Source organism: Maylandia zebra, unplaced genomic scaffold (assembly GCF_041146795.1).
Source record: "Maylandia zebra isolate NMK-2024a unplaced genomic scaffold, Mzebra_GT3a scaffold26, whole genome shotgun sequence".
Taxonomy (NCBI): Eukaryota; Metazoa; Chordata; class Actinopteri; order Cichliformes; family Cichlidae; genus Maylandia; species Maylandia zebra.
The window spans coordinates 76,268-95,887 of NW_027490056.1; the positions used below are offsets into that span (position 1 = coordinate 76,268).

The 19,620-nt window shown below is 41.0% G+C and overlaps 1 protein-coding gene and 1 long non-coding RNA gene across 6 annotated transcripts; one reads left to right on the forward strand and one right to left on the reverse strand.

The window, feature by feature from the left end:
* Window positions 1-5,059: 5,059 nt before the first annotated feature.
* LOC143416169 (uncharacterized) lies at window positions 5,060-7,835 on the forward strand. Of its 5 annotated transcripts, none has more exons than XM_076881596.1 (6): window positions 5,060-5,163; window positions 5,931-6,035; window positions 6,792-6,816; window positions 6,906-6,932; window positions 7,024-7,190; window positions 7,415-7,835. In XM_076881596.1, exons 1-5 carry the CDS (start codon window positions 5,121-5,123, stop codon window positions 7,148-7,150), a joined length of 327 nt encoding a protein of 108 aa, XP_076737711.1. In that variant the 5' UTR covers window positions 5,060-5,120; the 3' UTR covers window positions 7,151-7,190; window positions 7,415-7,835. The 5 variants fall into 5 exon arrangements, with proteins under 5 accessions (XP_076737711.1, XP_076737712.1, XP_076737709.1 ...); XM_076881597.1 differs by having other exon boundaries at window positions 5,931-6,026; XM_076881594.1 differs by lacking the exon at window positions 6,792-6,816.
* An 8,924-nt stretch (window positions 7,836-16,759) lies between these two features.
* On the reverse strand, window positions 16,760-19,613 carry LOC143416168 (uncharacterized). The gene is made up of 4 exons (XR_013096546.1): window positions 19,473-19,613; window positions 18,654-18,753; window positions 17,514-17,558; window positions 16,760-16,955 (listed from the first exon to the last, which is right to left on the reverse strand). It is a non-coding gene; the product is annotated as an uncharacterized LOC143416168 (long non-coding RNA).
* Between the last annotated feature and the right edge of the window lie 7 nt (window positions 19,614-19,620).

The window sequence follows — 19,620 nt, forward strand, 5'->3', positions numbered from 1 at the left end:
TTTATTGTAACTATTGGCTAACTTTGCAAAACTCACAAATAAGAAAACCTGTCACCCAATCATCAAAACATTGTAGTTCTCTTGCAAAAGCAAACACAGCCAGATTAACTCTTCACACCTTCGTAAAAATGGTGTTTCCGTATCAAACAGTACACACAAGCCATCATCTACTAAGCACACAATGCGCCAACTGCACACTGATGGTATGAATACAAAACACATCTGGCTTTTGCTTTCTCTGTGCACAAGGTAGGCTATGTCAGTTTGAGCTCATACTTCTGTCATAGATCCATAAGCATAGAGGGATCCAAACTTCAAGTACTGGTGTTTATTCAAACACATCAAAACAAACACAAGTGTTCATTTCCAAGTATAGGATTATTTGCAATCGCCATAATGACTATATGGGTTACTTGGTCTGCAGTGAACATGCTTCCTCTGCCCCCAGCATCTGGTCATCTAGCAATTCTGTAAAGTAACAATTTCAGTATTTTTACATCAATGGTATTGGTGTGTTTCTCATTGGCATATGGCAGTGCTACAAATCTTTGTGCGAAGTGACTGTACTAACCGATTCTCATTTCAAGATGTCCTTATGGTGCTTGCTACAGTGTAGCGGCTCGAGTTAGGCTGGACCCGTTGGCCAGCTACCCTCAGGGTCATTCCACGGTTGATTACATGGTCCACTATTGTAGCTCTACAATTCTATTTCTTACTCTTCCTACCCTTCCTCTCCCCCCCCCTCATCTTCCTCTCCCCCCTCCTCGTCTTCCTCTTGCTCCTCCTTGTCCTTGTCGTCCTCTTCATCCTACTTCTTCACCTCCACGTCCTCTTCCTCGGCCTCCTCTACTTCTCACTCTTTCTGCTCCCTCCATTGTACTCCGCACACACAGCTTACCTGTATTATAGTGCTTAGGCTGATTGCAAAGTGAACTAATTATCTAAGAAAGTTTTGACATGTGAAAGTGTGCCAGACAGTTGGCAAATTAGTGTTAATGATAGCCATACATGTGTATACTTTGCTAGGAGTGTGTTGGAAATTTGGTAATTGAGTGTTGTGCAGTGAATTGTGCCTACAGTTTTGCAAAGTGTGTGTTACAAAATTGCAAACTGAGTGCAAAGCAGTTTTTGTGCTTTTAGTTTTGCACACTCAGTGAGTGGTTTTGCTATAAGTCTGAATAGTTTTAGAGATTGTGCTACAGGAATCACAGTTAGGGTTTAAGCATTCAGAAAAAACTGTAAACTGAATGATAAGAGATGCAAATCAAAAATTTTATAGTGACAACATTATGAAAGGCAGTAACTGTGAACGAAACATTTATTTAGATGAAACACTTATTTTGTGTAGTGAAAATGATATTTTGTCATTATGTGTATTGTACTAACACAATTGAAAATATGCTGAAATGTTTGAAAAAGGTGCACTTTTGATGATCTGTTGTGATATAAGTACTAAGAGTTTTGAAAATGTACCAGTTGCTTGTGAAAACTGCGCCAAACCAATTAAAAAAACTGTATTCGTGGTTTTGGTGTAGCTGATGGTAGCGTAGGAAACTTCAGGATCTGCCTACGCAGTGAAGACGAGAAGATACATGGACAACAATGATGAGATGATGATGATGATGATGATGATGATTATTATTATTGTTGTTGTAGCTTATAATAGAAGGTGATCACATGTGGGGTATGAAATGCTTTTTGTTTCAGTCTTTGTGACAGTGGAACTGAATCAGCCTGTTAGAGAAAATGGCCAGATGTGGATGCCCAGATACTTGTACCTCCTCCACCACATCAACATACTCCATATATTTATTATCTTCCGCTTATCTTTACCAGGGTCACAGAGGAGCTGGAGCCTATCCCAGCTATCATAGGGCGAGAGGAGGGGTACAACCCAGAGAGGTCGCCAGTCTTTCGCAGGGGAAACAGAGACAAACAGAGACAAACAGACAATACAGTTTTTGCCCGTTGCTTGAACACTATAAACCCATGCTTAGACTAAAGTAACACAACGTGAAGCTGTTGTTACCATACCTCAAACACATGTACCCCTACCTTAAACAAAAGCGCTGCTTTGCACCCCAGTACCAATTATGCAACACACCTACTCCCTCATGCAACACACATGGTCCTGCATGCTACACTCTATTTCATACATAAGACACTTCGCTCACAAAATGAAATCTCAGGGTGCCATTCGGAAAACACATGTATCCAAAATACAAAACACATCGGGTAATTGCAACCACTCAAATACACACCTGAAGGCACCTACTTGCAAAACCGAACACCAATTAGCCAACTACAAAAAGCCCTCAGCGTAGCCATTCCAAGAACTTTGCAAGCATGGATGGAGGGAGAGCAAGAGGATATTTACCCCGGTGCCTAGCGGGAGAGGACATTGCTTGCGATGTTGATGAGGTCCTGTGGCCAGACCCCAACAGACGGCGGGATCCATGAGCCCACTTATGCACAATTGTCATGGTTTTTTGTGTTTACAGTATAGTGTTTTTTCTATTGCAGTACTATTGTGTTGTTGTTGTTTTATTTGCTGTACCTGTATTCATGGTACTGCAATGTACAGTATTGAGTAGGTCTATTTGCGTTTATGGTTGTTTGGAAATGTGTCTCCTGTAAATGTGCCTTCTGAATAAACAATGGGAATCAAGGACTGCAGTGTTTTATGTACAGCAGACTAGTGTGTTCCCCCTGATCTGTGAGTGTTTGCATATGGTGCAGGTATGTGTCATTTTGTCAACAGAGTTACATTTTGACAAAGGAATGTTAGGTTTTGACAGCAGAGTTTAGGTTTTGGGAGTAGAGTTTCAATTTGGTGCAGATGTGAATGGTATATTTCCCAGTGTTGTGTCATGTGTACTTGTGTGTACAGTTTTGGCACAGCGAGCGGGGTTTTGCAAAATGTGTTCAAGCAGTGGGCAAAAACTGTAATATAAGTAAAATCACATCAAACATTTACTTAAATATTTCAAGTGTGAAAGTAGAATATTGTTTCTCATGTTTACATCAGATGAGAAACATGAAAAACTTTTGTGCTTTTACTTTTTCATTTATTCAGGTGACACAAAAACAACAAAGAATCCAGCCAGAAAAACTGAAATAAGCACAAAATCAGAAACAACCCCAACAATGAAGAGTCCTTCAAAAGCAGGACTGAAGATTAAGCTGGTTGCATAAATATCTGTTTATTTTAAATTTATTTGAGCTTTTGAAATGATATGCAAATGAAAACTCACTTTAACTTTGTATATAAATACTTTTAAATACAAATCATATCACAGAAATTTGCACATTTATTAATAAAATGCTGTTACATTTTTAAAAGAAAGGAATTTACACGGAACAGAAAACTGCAACCAAATAATTTTAATAATCACATTTTTTGTGTTTGACAGATTTTTTGTTTCTTTGAGGTTCATTGTTGTCTCTGTGGGATTAGCAGCGCTTTTAATAACTGCTGCAACAGTCAATATAAGGACAAGACATAAAGGTACATTTAAGATTGAATGATTTTGAATTTTAAAACAAAACTGAAATTGACTTTCTTCTCTCATTTTAGGGAACAAAACTCAGATGGATGAAACCACAGTAAGTACAAATCTCAATAATCCTAAGGTTGTTATTCTGATCTTGTTATTTGATATTGTCATTGACCCATAACTGTGGATGATGATGTAGAAGTGTCTTTGGATAATGGGATTAAATAAACATGAACCAGCTGTCCCTCTCTGAGGGAGTGTTAACAAAAACAAAACTGCCTTCACAGAGACAGTTTTCATCCAGATATAACTGGACTGTGTCTGTTTTCCAGGGACTGAGTTTAAACCCTGCAGAGACTCAGTCTGCTCCTCAAACCAGCTGGGACTCGGTGTGATCACACACTTCACCCAGAGTTTAGACTACTTGTCAAAGTGTGCTCTGTAAATACAAATGTGTGTGACTCACTGTGAGAGCAGACGAGAGATAAGAAAGTTGGACAATGCAAAAATGTGTTTTAGTGCAACTGCAATTTTGTATTTACAGCTCACTTGTTTCAAAATTCCATTTTTTGAATAAATTGTTTGGATGATTGATGTTTGTTTTTTTTAAATAGCCTCATATTTAAATTTGTTTATTGATCTGAAACTTTCACATGTGAAAAACATACAAAAAAAGGAAATAAGGAAGAAGCCAAAGACTTTTTCACTCCACTGTAAATCAAGTAGTTGTAATCTTGAAGGAAGATTTCATGAATGCTGTTTCAGGGTGAAGAGAGTGTCCGTCATTATCACGAGTTTGAAGCTGGAAATCAAATGGATTATGTTGAAAGTTGTCAGTTTGTCGGCCCCGAAGGAAAAGACTATTTGTGGAGTAAGATGGATAAAGATGGAAATGTGCTAAACAGTGAAAAGAGTGTGTTGGGAAGATGGAACGAGTACTCTGAGGACCTGATGAATGTAAAAAATGAGAGAAAGAGGAGGATGAATGGTCAGTTAAAAGTGTCCAATGTTGGGGAAGTCCTGACGTGAAGGGAGCTTAGGAGCAGTTACAGCAAAGGCAGCATTAATCTGTTTATCAAACATTAGATTAGAGTCAAAAAAACACTCCTAGGTTCCTTGCAAAGGTTTTTATTATTATTATTATGAATTCCTAAAGGGCCAAAGTCACAGCGGTCACAGGGACCAAACACAATCACCTCTGTTTTCTGTTCATTTAGGTTAAGGAAGTTAAAAGCCATCCATGCCATCCTCAACATCCTCCAAACAATCTAGCAAACCCTTCAGACGACTCACAGATTCACGTTTCAGTGGCAGGTAAATCTGTGAGTTGTCTGCATAGCAATGGAATGAGATCCCATGTTTTTCAAAAAATTGAACCCATGGGGAGCATATAAATAGAAAAGAGAACTGGACCAAGATTGGACTCCTTGAGGACCCCACAAGAAAGTGAGGCTTCTGAGGACGATGTTTCCCCCAATCTAACAGAAAAACTTTGGTTGGACAGGTAAGATTTAAACCACTCCAAAGCAGTCCCTTTGATTCTGACACAGACACTTGCTCGCCACAACAAGTACTTCATCTTTGGATTGTTTGTACTTGTTTTTCATACAGCAAAGCCTGAAGATGGCTCGTCGTGGACTCGACAGCCCCCTGGACTTCGCTGCAGGTACTTTTAACATTTCTTCAGTTATTTTAAGAGCTACTAAATGACTGTAATAATTTAATAAGTTCCAGTGTGAATATCAAGTTTTAATGTTATCAAAATATGCTTATTCCAAGATTTTTCCCCGTAAATTGTTTGTATGCTTTAAATTTTCCGGGAGAGGTGTAGAAATTATTAACGACTGGTGTATGAATTTGAAAAAAAAGGTGTTACTTTGATTTGAAGGCTTCAAATTTGACACTTTTTTAATGATTTGGTTAAAAATAGCTTAACGGACTAAAATTTGTAAAATGCCCCAAAATCAGTCTCTGTGGTAACAGCATCTTCAGCATGTCATGACGTCAGAACACACAGGTGTAAACACACCAGATCCCGGTCCCCTCCTAACATCCTGTTCTTCTTGGATCAAAGGCTTTATTGAAATAAACTATAACTTTTCCCCTGCTACAAAACATGATAATAAAAAATAACAAAAATAAATGAATATAAAAAAGAATATGAAAACAGTAATCATAGTACAGTAGTAATAATGGTATCCTTATGTTATGCCACTACTATATCTTATTATATAGCAGTTAATGATGTGAACTTAGTTGACTTAGCTGTTTTTTGCTTGCATGAACAAGTAGAAGTGTCATTCAGTCTGACATAAATGTAGCCTAAAATGCTTTTCTCTCATCGTCTGCTCAAACTAACAGATGTAGCTCTGTTCCTTTAGCACTTGATGTTTATTACATTCTTAATGTTATTTTAAACTTGTTTCCTCACAGGTCGTCTCGACTACGTGGTTGAGCGTCCTGCAGAAGAAGGCCTTCCAGAGGTCATCAGGATCCTGGATGACTCTGATACCGAGCGTGTCAGTGAAGGTGAGTATGGTGAGTATATCCCTCTCCCATCCTCACCCTCTTCTCCTGAAGCACAGGATCCTGATGACAGTGAAGAGGAAGGTGAGTACCCTCCCTACATACCTGAGGACGTCGAAGAGGTGAGTGAAGACACTGACAATTCCTCTGACTGGAACAACTCAGAAGAGTGGGCCGATTGGCCTAGTGACGACTCGGGGTATGACACCATGGATGAGAGAGCTGATTCCCCTCTCATCCAGGAGCTCCCTCCAGAGCCGTTTTGGCACGATTGGCAACATCCTATTGCTCCAGGTGCTGCCCCGTTCGCCATGCCGCCTTTCGGCCAGGCCAACGCCCCACTCTTCCCGGTTGGTGATCCTTTAGCTTCTCCTGCTTCCTCTGCTCCTCCCTCAGCTGCTTCCTCTCCTGCTCCCTTAGCTGCTTCCTCCCCTGCTCCCTCAGCTCCTTCCTCTCCTGCTCCTTCTTCCGCTACTCTCTCAGCTTCTCCTTCAACCTCAGCTCTCACCTCCTCAGCAAAGAGAAGCGGAGACGACACCTGCACTGATGAGGTAAGTGCAAAGAGGTGCAAGGTAAGTGATGACACGTTTTATGGCCCTTCAACATCCTCGGGTTCTGTTGGTGTCAGACGCTTCTGGGAAAGGCCTTTTAACCTTTCACTTGATGACAGCGACTCTGACTAGATTATGTTAGAACTTGTTTTTAAGCTTTAAATGTTTAAGTTGGCCTTTGCAGTGTTTGTAAATGACTAACATTGTTTTTCTCAAGCTCTAGCTCACCATGCAGGACAAAGGTAAGTCCGTACTTAATGTCAACACAAATAAGTAGAAAAGGTTTAAAATGATGTCGTGAACTGACTGTAGTCTCTTGTTTTTACATAAGGTATAGCCTGTGGCTCAGGGATCAGAGGTAAGGTAAAAACACATAACAGAAGAAAAGTAAAGTGAACAACTCTGTGATCTGTGAATTCATGCTTTTCTCTTTGTCTTTTTGTCTTCAGGTGCTTTACACTTGTCCTCTCCCAGCATTCAGCACTTCAGACACTCAACGCCCAGGACGGAGCTAACACAGAGAGATACTCCACCCAGAAGACAGCCTTACCCCAACCCGATGAGAAGGATGGATGACCAAATGACAAACTGGAGAGTGGTGCTGTGTTCCAGCTATGTAAGTTATCACCTCACATTGGCTACAAACTGTCTTGAAGACTAAATCCTTCCAATAGCTGGTGTAAATCATCGTCCTACAGTACTGTAGGTTTAAGTTTAGTTATAGTTATTGTGTGTATATGTTGAGTTTAAAATTGCATTTTAACAACATGCTGCAGCTACCAACAATGGAAATGCTGTTTTGTGTTAAAATGACATCTTTCTCGTGTTATTGCTTTGCAGGGCAGCTGAGAGTGGACAGAGCTGCACAGAGGACCAAAGATCCACTCTCAGCACTTCATACCTGACTGGCCACAGCACCACCCCTCTTCACCCAGGGTGAGGAGGGCCCTGACCCCACCTGCACAGAGGGAGTTGTGAACATGCACTTCTGTGTCGGTGGGTTTAGGAGCCTCCTCACACTCACACGGATGAAGACTGTCACTGGAAGATGTCTCCATTGCATCAGCAGGACGTAAGCATTTGTATAATATTACAGTTTGTGATGTTTTATACATGTTTTTATTGCTTCACTTCAAACTAGGAGATATAAAATAAACCAGTTTTCATAATATTTTCTGTGTATTTAGTTGTTTTCTTAATAAGTTATTTGGAACATCATTGCAACCTGTCAGCTTTTTATTGGGGATTTATAAAGTTGCTGGTGGCTCAAGTGTGTACAGTGGGGTGTTGTTTTTGTCACATGGTAAAAGTGACCTCATAGGGAGCAAAAAGAACAACTGAACAATTTGGGGATTCACAGACTTTGGTAATCATTAAAAGATGAAGAAAAATAGTTTTATGTGATCAGTTTTAAGTAGTGAGCAGCAATTTAATCAAATGCTGGGATGAAATGGGACAAAAGGGTCATGTGACAGCCACATTAGTTCCCTTCCCTCGTTTAACAATGTGTAAGCAGACTGCTTTAACCTGCAATTTACTGCATGTTATTAGGCTGCATGGTACAACCACAGTCTGCTAACCACCTGTGGTGAGCGAAGGTTTTGAGGCATTGTTCGAACTACTGATGAAGCTTTATCAATGCTTGTTAAGTTTCCCAACCACATTTCATCCCGATGGTCCAAGGCTTACATCTTTATGCTCACAAACGTGCTTCTGTAATTAACCAGTAACAAATGTATTACTTTAAGTTACAGTGTGAGGGGCACTGATGAACATAAATTAGATTTAACTTGATTATGTGTTTAGGTCAAGAGACACAGACCTTCATCTGTAAGAGGCTTTTCTTAAATGTCTGATCACGATGTTTGTGTTTGTCTGCAGCATCACTGCAGCAGAGAGGGTATAACACAAGGCCACAGTCACGTGGTATTCTGTCCTGCTATTAAGTGAATAAAATACTGAAACTCTGGCAGTAGACTGGAGCGAGGCAAAGAGTATGTAAAGGGACAATAAGAGGAAATGATGGGAGAAAAAAAACAAAACAAAAAAAAACAAAAAAAAAACATACATGTCTGAGAAACAAAGGAAGAAGAAAAATAAAAAAAATGGTGGAAAAAAGGATTAGAGCCTAAATTCTAAAGCTGCAGCTTTGCATGCTGGCAGCTCCAAGATCTCACTGACATGTAATCATAGACTGAATAAACATAGGCCAGTGTGATGTCATTGATTTGTAGACTTTAATTTGTAACAAAGGGCAACCTCTGGGTACACACAACACAACACTGGGAAATATACCATTCACATCTGTGCCAAATTGAAACTCTCAAAACCTAAACTCTGCTGTCAAAACCTAACATTCCTTTGTCAAAATGTAACTGTTGACAAAATGACACATACTTGCATCATATGCAAACACTTACAGATCAGGGGGAGCACACTAGTCTACTTTATATAAAACACTGCAGTCTTTCATTGTTTATTCAGAAGGCATATTTTCAGGAGACACATTTTCAAACAACCAAAACAACAAATAGGCCTACTCAGTATTGTACATTGCAGTACCATGAGAATGGGTGAATGACTGAATGTAGTGTAAAGCACTTTGGGGTCTTTAGGGACTGAGTAAAGCGCTATACAAATGCAGGCCATTTACCATGAATTCAGAGAAAGCAAAAAAACCCCAAAAAACACCATAATACAGTAATAGAAAAAACACCATACTGTAAACACAAAAAATCATGACAATTGTGCATACGTGGGCTCATGGATCCCGCCGTCTGTTGGGGTCTGGCCACAGGACCTCATCGACATCGCAAGCAATGTCTTCTCCCGCTAGGCACCGGGGAAAATATCCTCTTGCATGTCGAAACCATCCATGGATTGCTGTCACCTGAATGTCGCCGCAGGCCTGTTCCATTGCCTGCAGAAGAGGCATGCGGGCATGTGGTTGGCGGTCATATACACGCCATCTCCAAGCCGAAAAAAATTCCTGTATAGGGTTTAAAAATGGTGAGTAAGGGGCAAGTATACCACTTCAAGTTGGTTGTGGTTGGAGAACCAGGCCTGGACCAGAGCAGCCTGATGGAAACAAACCTGGGCTGATCTGGTCTGTTCTGTACAACTATGTTATGGAGAGCATCTAGAAATGTGAGTATATGTTGGCTGTTGTATGGACCTAGTTTTGCATGATGATGCAGAAGCCCTCGAAGGCTTATGGCGGCACACAATGTGACATTTCCCCTGCGCTGCCCTGGGACGTGCACAATTGCCTTTGACCAATGACATTACGACCCCGTCGTCTTGTTTTGCACAGGTCGAATCCAGCTTCATCAATGAAAATGAATTCATGAGGCTGTGCAACTCCATCCATGGCCAAGAGAACATATTACTGTACTACAGTGCTACACATACAGAACCCCATCACACAGGTACCTGTGTAGCTCTCAGAATGGATCCATGTGGTACTGATATGGTACATATTCAGCTGCTACTGGATTTCACCAATACTGTATTGTACATGTAAAGGACAGTTACACTTACCCGTACATATTCAGCTCAAAGTCCTTTGACCCTGTCACTGTTCCTCTCAAATGGGACTCTGTAGAGCTGCTTCATGGTGATGCTGTGTTTTCCCAAGATGCGTCTGATGGTGGTGATGCTCACATGGTTTATGCTGTTGAACACTTGCCTGTCTGCAAGTATTTGCTTTCGTAGCTGGTGGAGACGGATGGCATTGTCTGCCCTCACTAGGTCCACAATGGCAAGTTCCTGCTGTTGTGTGAACAGGCGTTGGCGTCCTCCCCCAGAAGGTCTTCGAGTCAGTCTAGAGAAATACAACCACATATTGTCATCGCTTTGCTTATTTTTCTTACAGTACTTTACTGTATGTACTGTGTCATCCACTGTACTTCAATATAAGTAATCATGCTATGTTTCACAGAAACTACCACTTTGGCTGCAAAAGGAGCCTTAGCACCCTGCAATACCCTGTACACTTGATATGGTAATGGTATATACTGTAGAACAGTGCTATAAAAACCATCTGAGTGGAGTAGAAGGTAGAGAGGTGAAGACAGACCTGTTTTCTAGTCGGAATGTTCTTATTATAGATGCCACTGTGAAGCAGCTTAGATGTGGGTGGACTCTCTGCCCAGCTTCCCTCATAGTCAGGCCATGGTTGATGACATGGTCCACCAAAGTTGCTCTTATATCATCAGAAATATGGGTCCGTGCATGGCCTCTTCGACTTCGACCTCGACCTCCTCCTCCTCCTCCTCCTCCTCCTCCTCCTCCTCCTCATCATCATCATCATCCTCCTCCTCCTCCTCCTCTTGCTCTCCCTCCATCCATGCTTGCAAAGTTCTTGAATTGGCTAAACTGAGGGCTTTTTGTAGTTGGCTAATTGGTGTTCAGTTTTACAAGTAAGTGCCTTCAGGTGTGTATTTGAGTGGTTGCAATTACCCGATGTGTTTTGTATTTTGGGTACATGTGTTTTCCAAATGGCACCCTGAAATTTCATTTTGTGAACAAAGTGTCTTATGTATGAAATAGAGTGTAGCATGCAGGACCATGTGTGTTGCATAAAGGAGTAAGTGTGTTGCATAATTGCAACTAGGGTGCAAAGCAGCGCTTTTGTTTAAGGTAGGGGTACATGTGTTTGAGGTATGGTAACAAAAGCTTCAAGTTGTGTTACTTTAGTCTAAGCATGGGTTTGTAGTGTTCAAGCAACGGGCAAAAACTGTAATATCTCAAAAAGTATGAAAGGTATGACCACCAAAAGATACAGCTGGCATTAGCACAGGGAGCAGAACAGATTCAAGTTTAAATGGTGGAAATCAGCTGAAAACGGAGGGAGTAGTTAACCAGCAAAGGTCGGAGCAACTAGAATAAGGTAGAATAAAGTTTAAAGAGAAACAGGATCTCAATAGTGTGAATTCACACAATAAACAGAGGAGACAGTTTTCTGGTTGTATGAATCTCAAACATACTGGTTCCAGTCTGAGTACATATACTGGGTAAGTGACCTGGAAACTTACTGGAAGGTGACTCTAACGCATGATAGGTGGAGCAACACGTGAAACCACAGCCCCTAAATGTTTGTTTACACTGTCTTCTTGAAATATCTACTTGTGTGATTGTGTCTTAAAAATGTTCTGTGTCTTTAAAACAGAGAAACCTCTGCTTTTATATGAACTTTTCAGACGACTAAAAAGGACGATAACTAAAAGGTGTTTCTCGTAGTTCTGTCAGTCTGTGATAAATATCTTATAAAAATCATTGATGTGTCACAGCTGTGGCTGTCAAAAATGATCTTAAATAAATACAATGAACTTTGCAAATTCTTCTTTAAGCTGACTGTCCAGAGATAAGCTATCAAACCTGTGATCGATCAATATGCCAGATCTACAAGTTTTTTAACTGAAGGAAAAAAGCGTGTGACTGAGGAAAGTTAGTTTTGCAAAACACCCCAAAAACACATTTTCAAGAAAATGATAAAAGGAATCTTGAGTCTATGTAAACCTGTTTAGAGCAGATGGTTTACTTTATTTTTACAAACATATAAACTTCATAGAAAAAGTAAGGAAACTTATATTTGGACAATCAGTTCTTTGCTGTCGCACTTCTTGGCAAAAAATCTTATGCTACTGGAAAGTGTTGGGTCTGCGCTTCCACAGGCCCCGCTGCTTTAGAGACTTATTCCCGTTAATGAAACAAGACGAACAGCTCAACCGGTTTTTCACATGCTAGCAAGGGAAGGATCTCAGAGCAGCCCCTCTGCCCTCGGTGTCAGACCACTACGAAGAACCATCACGCCACAGCAGCCTTTTATTTCTGTGACACACAGTTTACACAAACACCCATTATAAAAAAAAACCTGTGGTTATAAAAGATAAGGCACTTTCATGTATACTTTCAGTTATCTCCTAAAAGCAGGAAAAGTTGATTTCAATCAATAAGAGACCCTCTGACTGAACTGTGCTTTATTTTAGGTCCCCTTCAGATATGCGATAACATGCTAAATGAAATATAACTCTCCAAATGATGCTATAATTGACTCTTGCACACAGGATGTAGGGAAGAAAAGTATTTAAACTTCAGTTTCACGTGGTTATTGCTTCAAGAACGTAAAATATGATTTTGTGAGTTTGAAAACACATAACATTGTGTGCTAAAATCCTTCAATTCAGAGCCTGGAGACATGCTTACAGCTGAGTTTTACTAAAGACATTGCCCATATTAGGAAAGAGACATGTGTTTGGCTTCACTGATTATGTAATTTTCTGGCCCTCTTTCAATGTGACAAATCAAATACAGTCCACTCCGGAGCTGCAGACATTTCACAACTCAGAAACCACAACCGAAAAAAAATCTGCTTGATTTATTTATGCACTTTGTAAAAGACATGATCCACTTTGTCTGACTTTCATTATCTGTATCATTATTATATTATATGTAAACAAGGAAAGCTTTCCCCTCATAGACATAGAAGTACTCCTGATAATTTTATCACAGCTGTGGTAATGTAAGCCACAGCTGGCCAAACAACATGCTAACATGTGAAAAGGAGAATCCACGTCTTCATACACTGAACAAAAATATAAACGCAACACTTTTGTTTTTGCTCCTATTCCCCATGGGATGGACGTAGAGACCTAAAATTCATTCCAGATACACAATATAACCATCCCTCCCAAACAGTGGTCACAAATCAGTCCAAATGTGTGGTAGTGGGCACATCTGCTATATTGAGATAATCCATCCCACCTCGCAGGTGTGCCACATCAGGATGCTGATCTGACATCATGAGTAGTGCACAGGTGTACCTCAGACTGCCCACAACAAAAGGCCACCCTGGAATGTGCAGTTTTGTCTCACAGCAAAATGCCACAGATGCCACAAGCAATGAGGGAGCGTGCAATTGGCATGCTGACAGCAGGAATGTCAACCAGATCTGTCGCCCGTGCATTGAATGTTCATTTCTCAACCATAAGCCGTCTCCACAGGCGTTTCAGAGAATATGGCAGCACATCCAACCGGCCTCACAACCGCAGACCTCGTGTAACCACACCAGCCCAGGACCTCCACATCCAGCAGGTTCACCTCGAAGATCGTCTGAGACCAGCCACCCAGACAGCTGCTGGAACAATTGGTTTGCACAACCAAACAATTTCTGCACAAACTGTCAGAAACCGTCTCAGGGACGCTCAACTGCATGCCCGTCGTCCTCATCGGGGTCTTGACCTGACTCCAGCTCGTCGCCGTAGCAGACTTGTGTGGGCAAATGCTCACATTCGATGGCGTCTGGCACGTTGGAGAGGTGTGCGCTTCACAGATGAATCATGGTTACACGAGGTCTGCGGTTGTGAGGCCGGTTGGATGTGCTGCCATATTCTCTGAAACGCCTGTGGAGACGGCTTATGGTTGAGAAATGAACATTCAATGCACGGGCGACAGATCTGGTTGACATTCCTGCTGTCAGCATGCCAATTGCACGCTCCCTCATTGCTTGTGGCATCTGTGGCATTTTGCTGTGAGACAAAACTGCACATTCCAGGGTGGCCTTTTGTTGTGGGCAGTCTGAGGTACACCTGTGCACTACTCATGATGTCAGATCAGCATCCTGATGTGGCACACCTGCGAGGTGGGGTGGATTATCTCAATATAGCAGATGTGCCCACTACCACACATTTGGACTGATTTGTGACCACTGTTTGGGAGGGATGGTTATATTGTGTATCTGGACTGAATTTTAGGTCTCTACGTCCATCCCATGGGGAATGGGAGCAGTAACAAAGGTGTTGTGTTTATATTTTTGTTGAGTTTATATAAATTAAAGTTGAAAATAAAATAACTGTACAACAAAATACACAATACACAATATAGAACTATATAAGAATGTATGAAGAAATATAAATATAAATAAATATATACACAATAACAGCAGCTGTACAAGTATTAACCGGAAATGAAGAATATAGTGACCAGTGTTGTGCAAAACCAAAGTCCAGAAAGTCCAGTGTGTGTGTAAGAACCACATGTGTGGGTCAGTACTGTGTGGTGGTGTGATTGAGAGACCGTATCGCCTGCGGGAAGAAGCTCCTCCTCAGTCTCTCTGTGTTGGTCTTCAGGGAGCGGAATCGCTTTCCTGACCTCAACAGAGAGAACAGTCTGTTGTTGGGATGGCTGAGGTCCTTCACCATCTTCCTGGCCTTGGTCCAGCACCGCCTGCTGTAGATTGAGTGCAGGTCAGGGAGCTCGGAGCGGATGGTGCGCTCAGCTGACCGCACAACCCTCTGTAGAGCTCGTCTGTCCTGCATGGTGCTGTTCCCGAACCAGGTTAAGATGTTTCCCGCCAGGATGCTCTCTATGGTGCACGAGTAAAAGTTCCTGAGAACCTTGGAGGGCAGTTGGAAGTCTCTCAAGCGTCTGAGGTGGTAGAGATGCTGTCGGGCCTTTTTCACCACGGTGTTGATGTGACAGGACCATGACAGGTCCTGCGTGATGTGAACTCCGAGGTATTTGAAGCTGTCCACTCTCTCCACTGGGCACTCGTTGATGACGGGGGTCTGGTAGTTCCTCTCCTGCTTAGTGCTGAAGTCCACTATCAGCTCCTTTGTCTTACTGACGTTTAGAAGGAGGTTGTTCCTCTGGCACCAGTTCTCCAGATTCCTAATCTCCTTCAGGTAGGCCGTCTCGTTGTTATCAGAGATCAGGCCCACCACGACGGTGTCGTCAGCAAACTTGATGATGGTGGTGGAGCTGGTAGTGGCCACACAGTCATATGTGTACAAAGAGTACAGCAGGGGGCTCAGAACACACCCCTGGGGGGCTCCAGTGCTGAGAGTGGTGGAGGCTGAGACATGTCCGCCCATCCTTACTGCCTGTGGTCTGCCAGTTAGGAAGTTGGAGATCCACTGACACATAGATGAGCTGAGTCCCAGATGCTCCAGCTTGGTGGTGAGTGTGGAGGGAATTATGGTGTTAAATGCAGAGCTGTAGTCTATGAAGAGCATTTTAACATAATTCCCCCTTCTAGTGTCCAAGTGAGTGAGTGATGTGTGGAGGAGATGAGAGATGGCATCGTCTGTGGAACGATTTGGACGGTAAGCGAACTGTAGTGGGTCCAGTGTGTCTGGTAGTGAAGAAATGATGAAGTCTCTGACCAGGCGTTCAAAGCACTTCATCACTACTGAGGTGAGGGCTACAGGGCGATAGTCATTGAGAGAAGCAGGGTGGGGTTTCTTCGGGACAGGAACAATGATGGACTCTTTGAAGCATGTGGGGATCACCGACTGAGATAAAGAGATGTTGAATATCTCAGTGAATATCTAATTTGTGCTTTGGACTGTCACCAGATTTCTTCTAGAAGTTTCTTGCCAGTCAGCAACTATCTTGGCAACACCACTTGAGTTTGTGTGTTGCATGCTAACATCCTTATCATATGTGTAATAATACTAAAGCTTCATCTTATGCACACACAAAAAACAAATATGGCTCCTTCGTGCAGGGTTTTCTGGTATGTTCATTTATGCTTCCCAATTAAAAAAAAAAAAAAAGAAAAAAAAAAAAGAAAAAGCAAAGTTCTTGCTTCTCAGCCACTGCGGCCACATCCTCACCGTTTTTTAGGCAGTTATATAAACATACTGTGAGTGAGTCATAAGCTTAAATACAATAGTTGAAGGAACAAAAACTTAATGTTTAAAAATACCAGTCAAATCTGATTAAAGTAAATAAATAATAAGTATACAATGTAGTTTTAAGACTTCTCAATGTTTCGTAACATTAATGTTCTATGAACTCGTGAGTCCAGAAATCTGAATGTCATGAAAAGTATTTATTATTCGTGTATTATTATTTTACAATACAAGGTTGTTTTTTTCCTGATACTTCATGCAAACCACATTTCTCCAGGCCTGTCCTAATCAGCTTACTCAGTATCACTAGATCCAATGCTGCTCCTCCAGCAGAGCACACAGTAGGAGAGACCAGAGATGCCATGGCTTAGTTAGGAGACTGTTTGCTTCAAGGCCACTAGAGGGTGCTGCCATAAAACTACAATAAATGAATTGACCTTTTGACCTGCTCACACTCTTTTATGCAAAACCCTGTTGATGTTACACACACACACACACACACACACAGATTCTAGGTCTGACCAACCGTGGGCAAAAAGATGACAGTCAATAAAATTCTAAAATTTTATTTATAAACACAATGAATAGTAGTTAAAAGTCCAGTGTCCCATTTAGGTACAAAGTAAAAACACACAGTCCAAGGCCAGAGCCAGCTATGCCACAAAGCCAGTTGCACTCCACACGTTGTTCACTTCAACAGGGGTAGCAATTGTCCTCTGAGACCCACCACCCTGTAAGTAGAAAGCCTGCACAGAGCGACAAAATAAGACAATTCACTATATAATTCACAACCCATCCATCCCAAACATATCAGATCATTAGAGGTTTTGTCACATTACATACCTGCACTGAGAGACAAAATAACACAGCAGTGTTTGTAATGTGGGCTATAAGTAGACTAGCATATCAGTGCAATCAATTACACCTGCCTCCAATTAGTCCAGCCCTTTTACAGTCATTGACTGGGTGAGAAAACACGAGCAAATCAACCCAAGAGACAAGCAGGAAGACTCTCTGAAGGCTCCTGTGGCTGCACAGGCAGTCTTACAATTACGAGGTTGGAGAGTTGTTGTTTCAAAATGTTCACACTGATTTCACATGCTCATTAACTCACAACCAGCTGACCATATATATTTCTGCTGCTGAGCTGCTTTTTGATGGAGATTTTCTGAATTTATTTTGCTACCATAAGAGCAGACTCCATGCTGAAAGCATGTGCACTGTCACTTGCAATGAGTGGCACTAATGACGCTAAATTTAATTACAGGTCATGGACAGCCTTCATAAATGCTCATATTACTCACCCACACTGAATTCCAGCACAGGTTCATCTGGGTCCTGACTATTTCCTGCAAAGTAACACAAACGTCATCAGAACATTAAGTCAGAGAAACAACATTTGGAGCTTTTGTACATGATAAATTATACTGCAGTAGTAAAACAAAGTCAAGCAGCAGTACATTTATTAAAATCACCTTCAGCTGTAATATTTAAACTGATTTAGTGTCAATTTAGATTATGTTTAGATTAAAATGAAACTAGTACCCTTGTAATGTCTTTTTAAATTAGAGGTAAATATTTGTATATTTTTTACATAATATAATTATATTTACTGGATTTTCTCTCTATTGTAGTTTAGTATTATAGTTATTACTTGTTTTTTATTGACTTGTCTTGTTTTTACAATGATTTGCTCTGAATGCAGCCTTTAAAGAAAAGACTATCTGTTCAGTAACTATCCATCAGACTGGGTCCATGTTACCAGCCAAATGGGTAATAATTAAAGTAAGTTTTGAATTACGTATATTTGGGTGTTTAGGTGACACTTTTGCAAAAAATATATATATAATTAGGTTTAAAAGAACTAAACATGTATGTATTTAAAAACAATAAGTGTGTTAGAATTACTACAGCAACAGCTTGTAGCTCACTGTACTATTTTTGAGCACAACTTTGGTGCTTTTGCCTCATTTTTAAATCAGTGATCCCAGTAGCACAGTCTAAGCAGAGACCTCAGTGCTTGGCAAACAATCAATAGAATCAATATAATTATTAAAAAGAAACAAAATAAATGCCAACCATATAAAAAAAAACATAAACTTAAGGAAAAAACTAAACTTGATTTTGTGTCTTTAGGCTATTGTTAACAGCAAGCATGAGGTTAGTGCATATGTATTATTATTGGAAAGATTACTGCAAAGAAAAAAAGGTTGAACCAGGAGGGGGCGATATTGCTCTTCTTACCATGAGTTACATGCAGGCTATTACTTACCATGTCACTCACATTTATTTCACAAAACAGCTGAACCCACTTAATTCGATTTAATTGTATTTATGCAGAGCTGAATCACAACAACAGTCTCCTCGAGGTGGTATAGATTGTAAGGTAGAAAGTCTACAATTAAAAAGAAAAAACCTCAATACAGTGGGAAGGAACAACTCACTTTTAACAGGAAGCACCCTCTGGCAGAACCACGGTCAGGGAGGGGCAGCCCGCTGCGACCCTTTGGGGATGAGGAGACGAAAAAGGGGACAAAAGACACACTGTGGACGAGAGCCAGAGATGAACAAGAACTAATTATTGAATGCAGAGAGGTGTATAAACACATGGTGGGAATCCCCCAGCAGGGTAGTCCCAGGGTAACTAAGGGAGGATTCATGGTCACCTGATTCAGCCCTAGCTATATGCGTTGGCAAAAAGGTAACTTTGAAACTTAATCTTAAAAGTAGAGATAGTGTCCGTCTCCTGCATTCAAACTGGGAGCTGGTTCCACAGAAGGATGATCCCCTTCTACTTCTAAATATCCTAAAAACCACAAGGAAGCCCACAGTCTGAGAGCAAACTATCAAACTACGAGGTCTTTAAAATAAGATGATTATTCAAGACCTCATGTGTGATGGGAAGGATTCTGAATTTGATGCTGGACCCACAAATCATAAAAGAGAAACACTAACTCACACACACCAGAAAGTGCCAAGAATTATAATTATATGTAATTTAGTTTTGCGTTCCTTTATAATGCTTTCAACTATACAAATAAGACACTTCATGGGGGCGCCTGAGCCTTGTAGACACAACAAATACTGAACAAACCTCATGCGCCCTGTTGTTGACAAAACGATAAAAATGAATGTGTACTTCTGTCTTATTTAGGTCATTTTTGTAGTTTTTGTAGACAGACTACTGTAATTTCTCAATAAAATGTCGCTTATTATCGCTCACTCTCAAGAACAAAAACGTGAGTAATTTCCCAGTAGCTCACCATATTTGGGATCTTCTAACATCCACACTTCATGTTTAAACGGTGGTGCGGAGGCGGTGTACCGTCGCAGGCCGGATGTAGCATTCAGCGCGGTGTGCCTTTTTTTCAGTTGCTAAGCAACAGGTTTGTCCCGCCCCTTTCGTTATGA

Excerpts from the sequence above, each read along its gene's own strand:
- LOC143416169 (XM_076881593.1), top strand. The coding sequence starts at position 5,121 with ATGGCTCGTCGTGGACTCGACAGCCCCCTGGACTTCGCTGCAG. Across the intron at positions 5,164-5,930 it reads CCCCCTGGACTTCGCTGCAG|GTCGTCTCGACTACGTGGTT; the intron begins GTACTTTTAACA and ends GTTTCCTCACAG.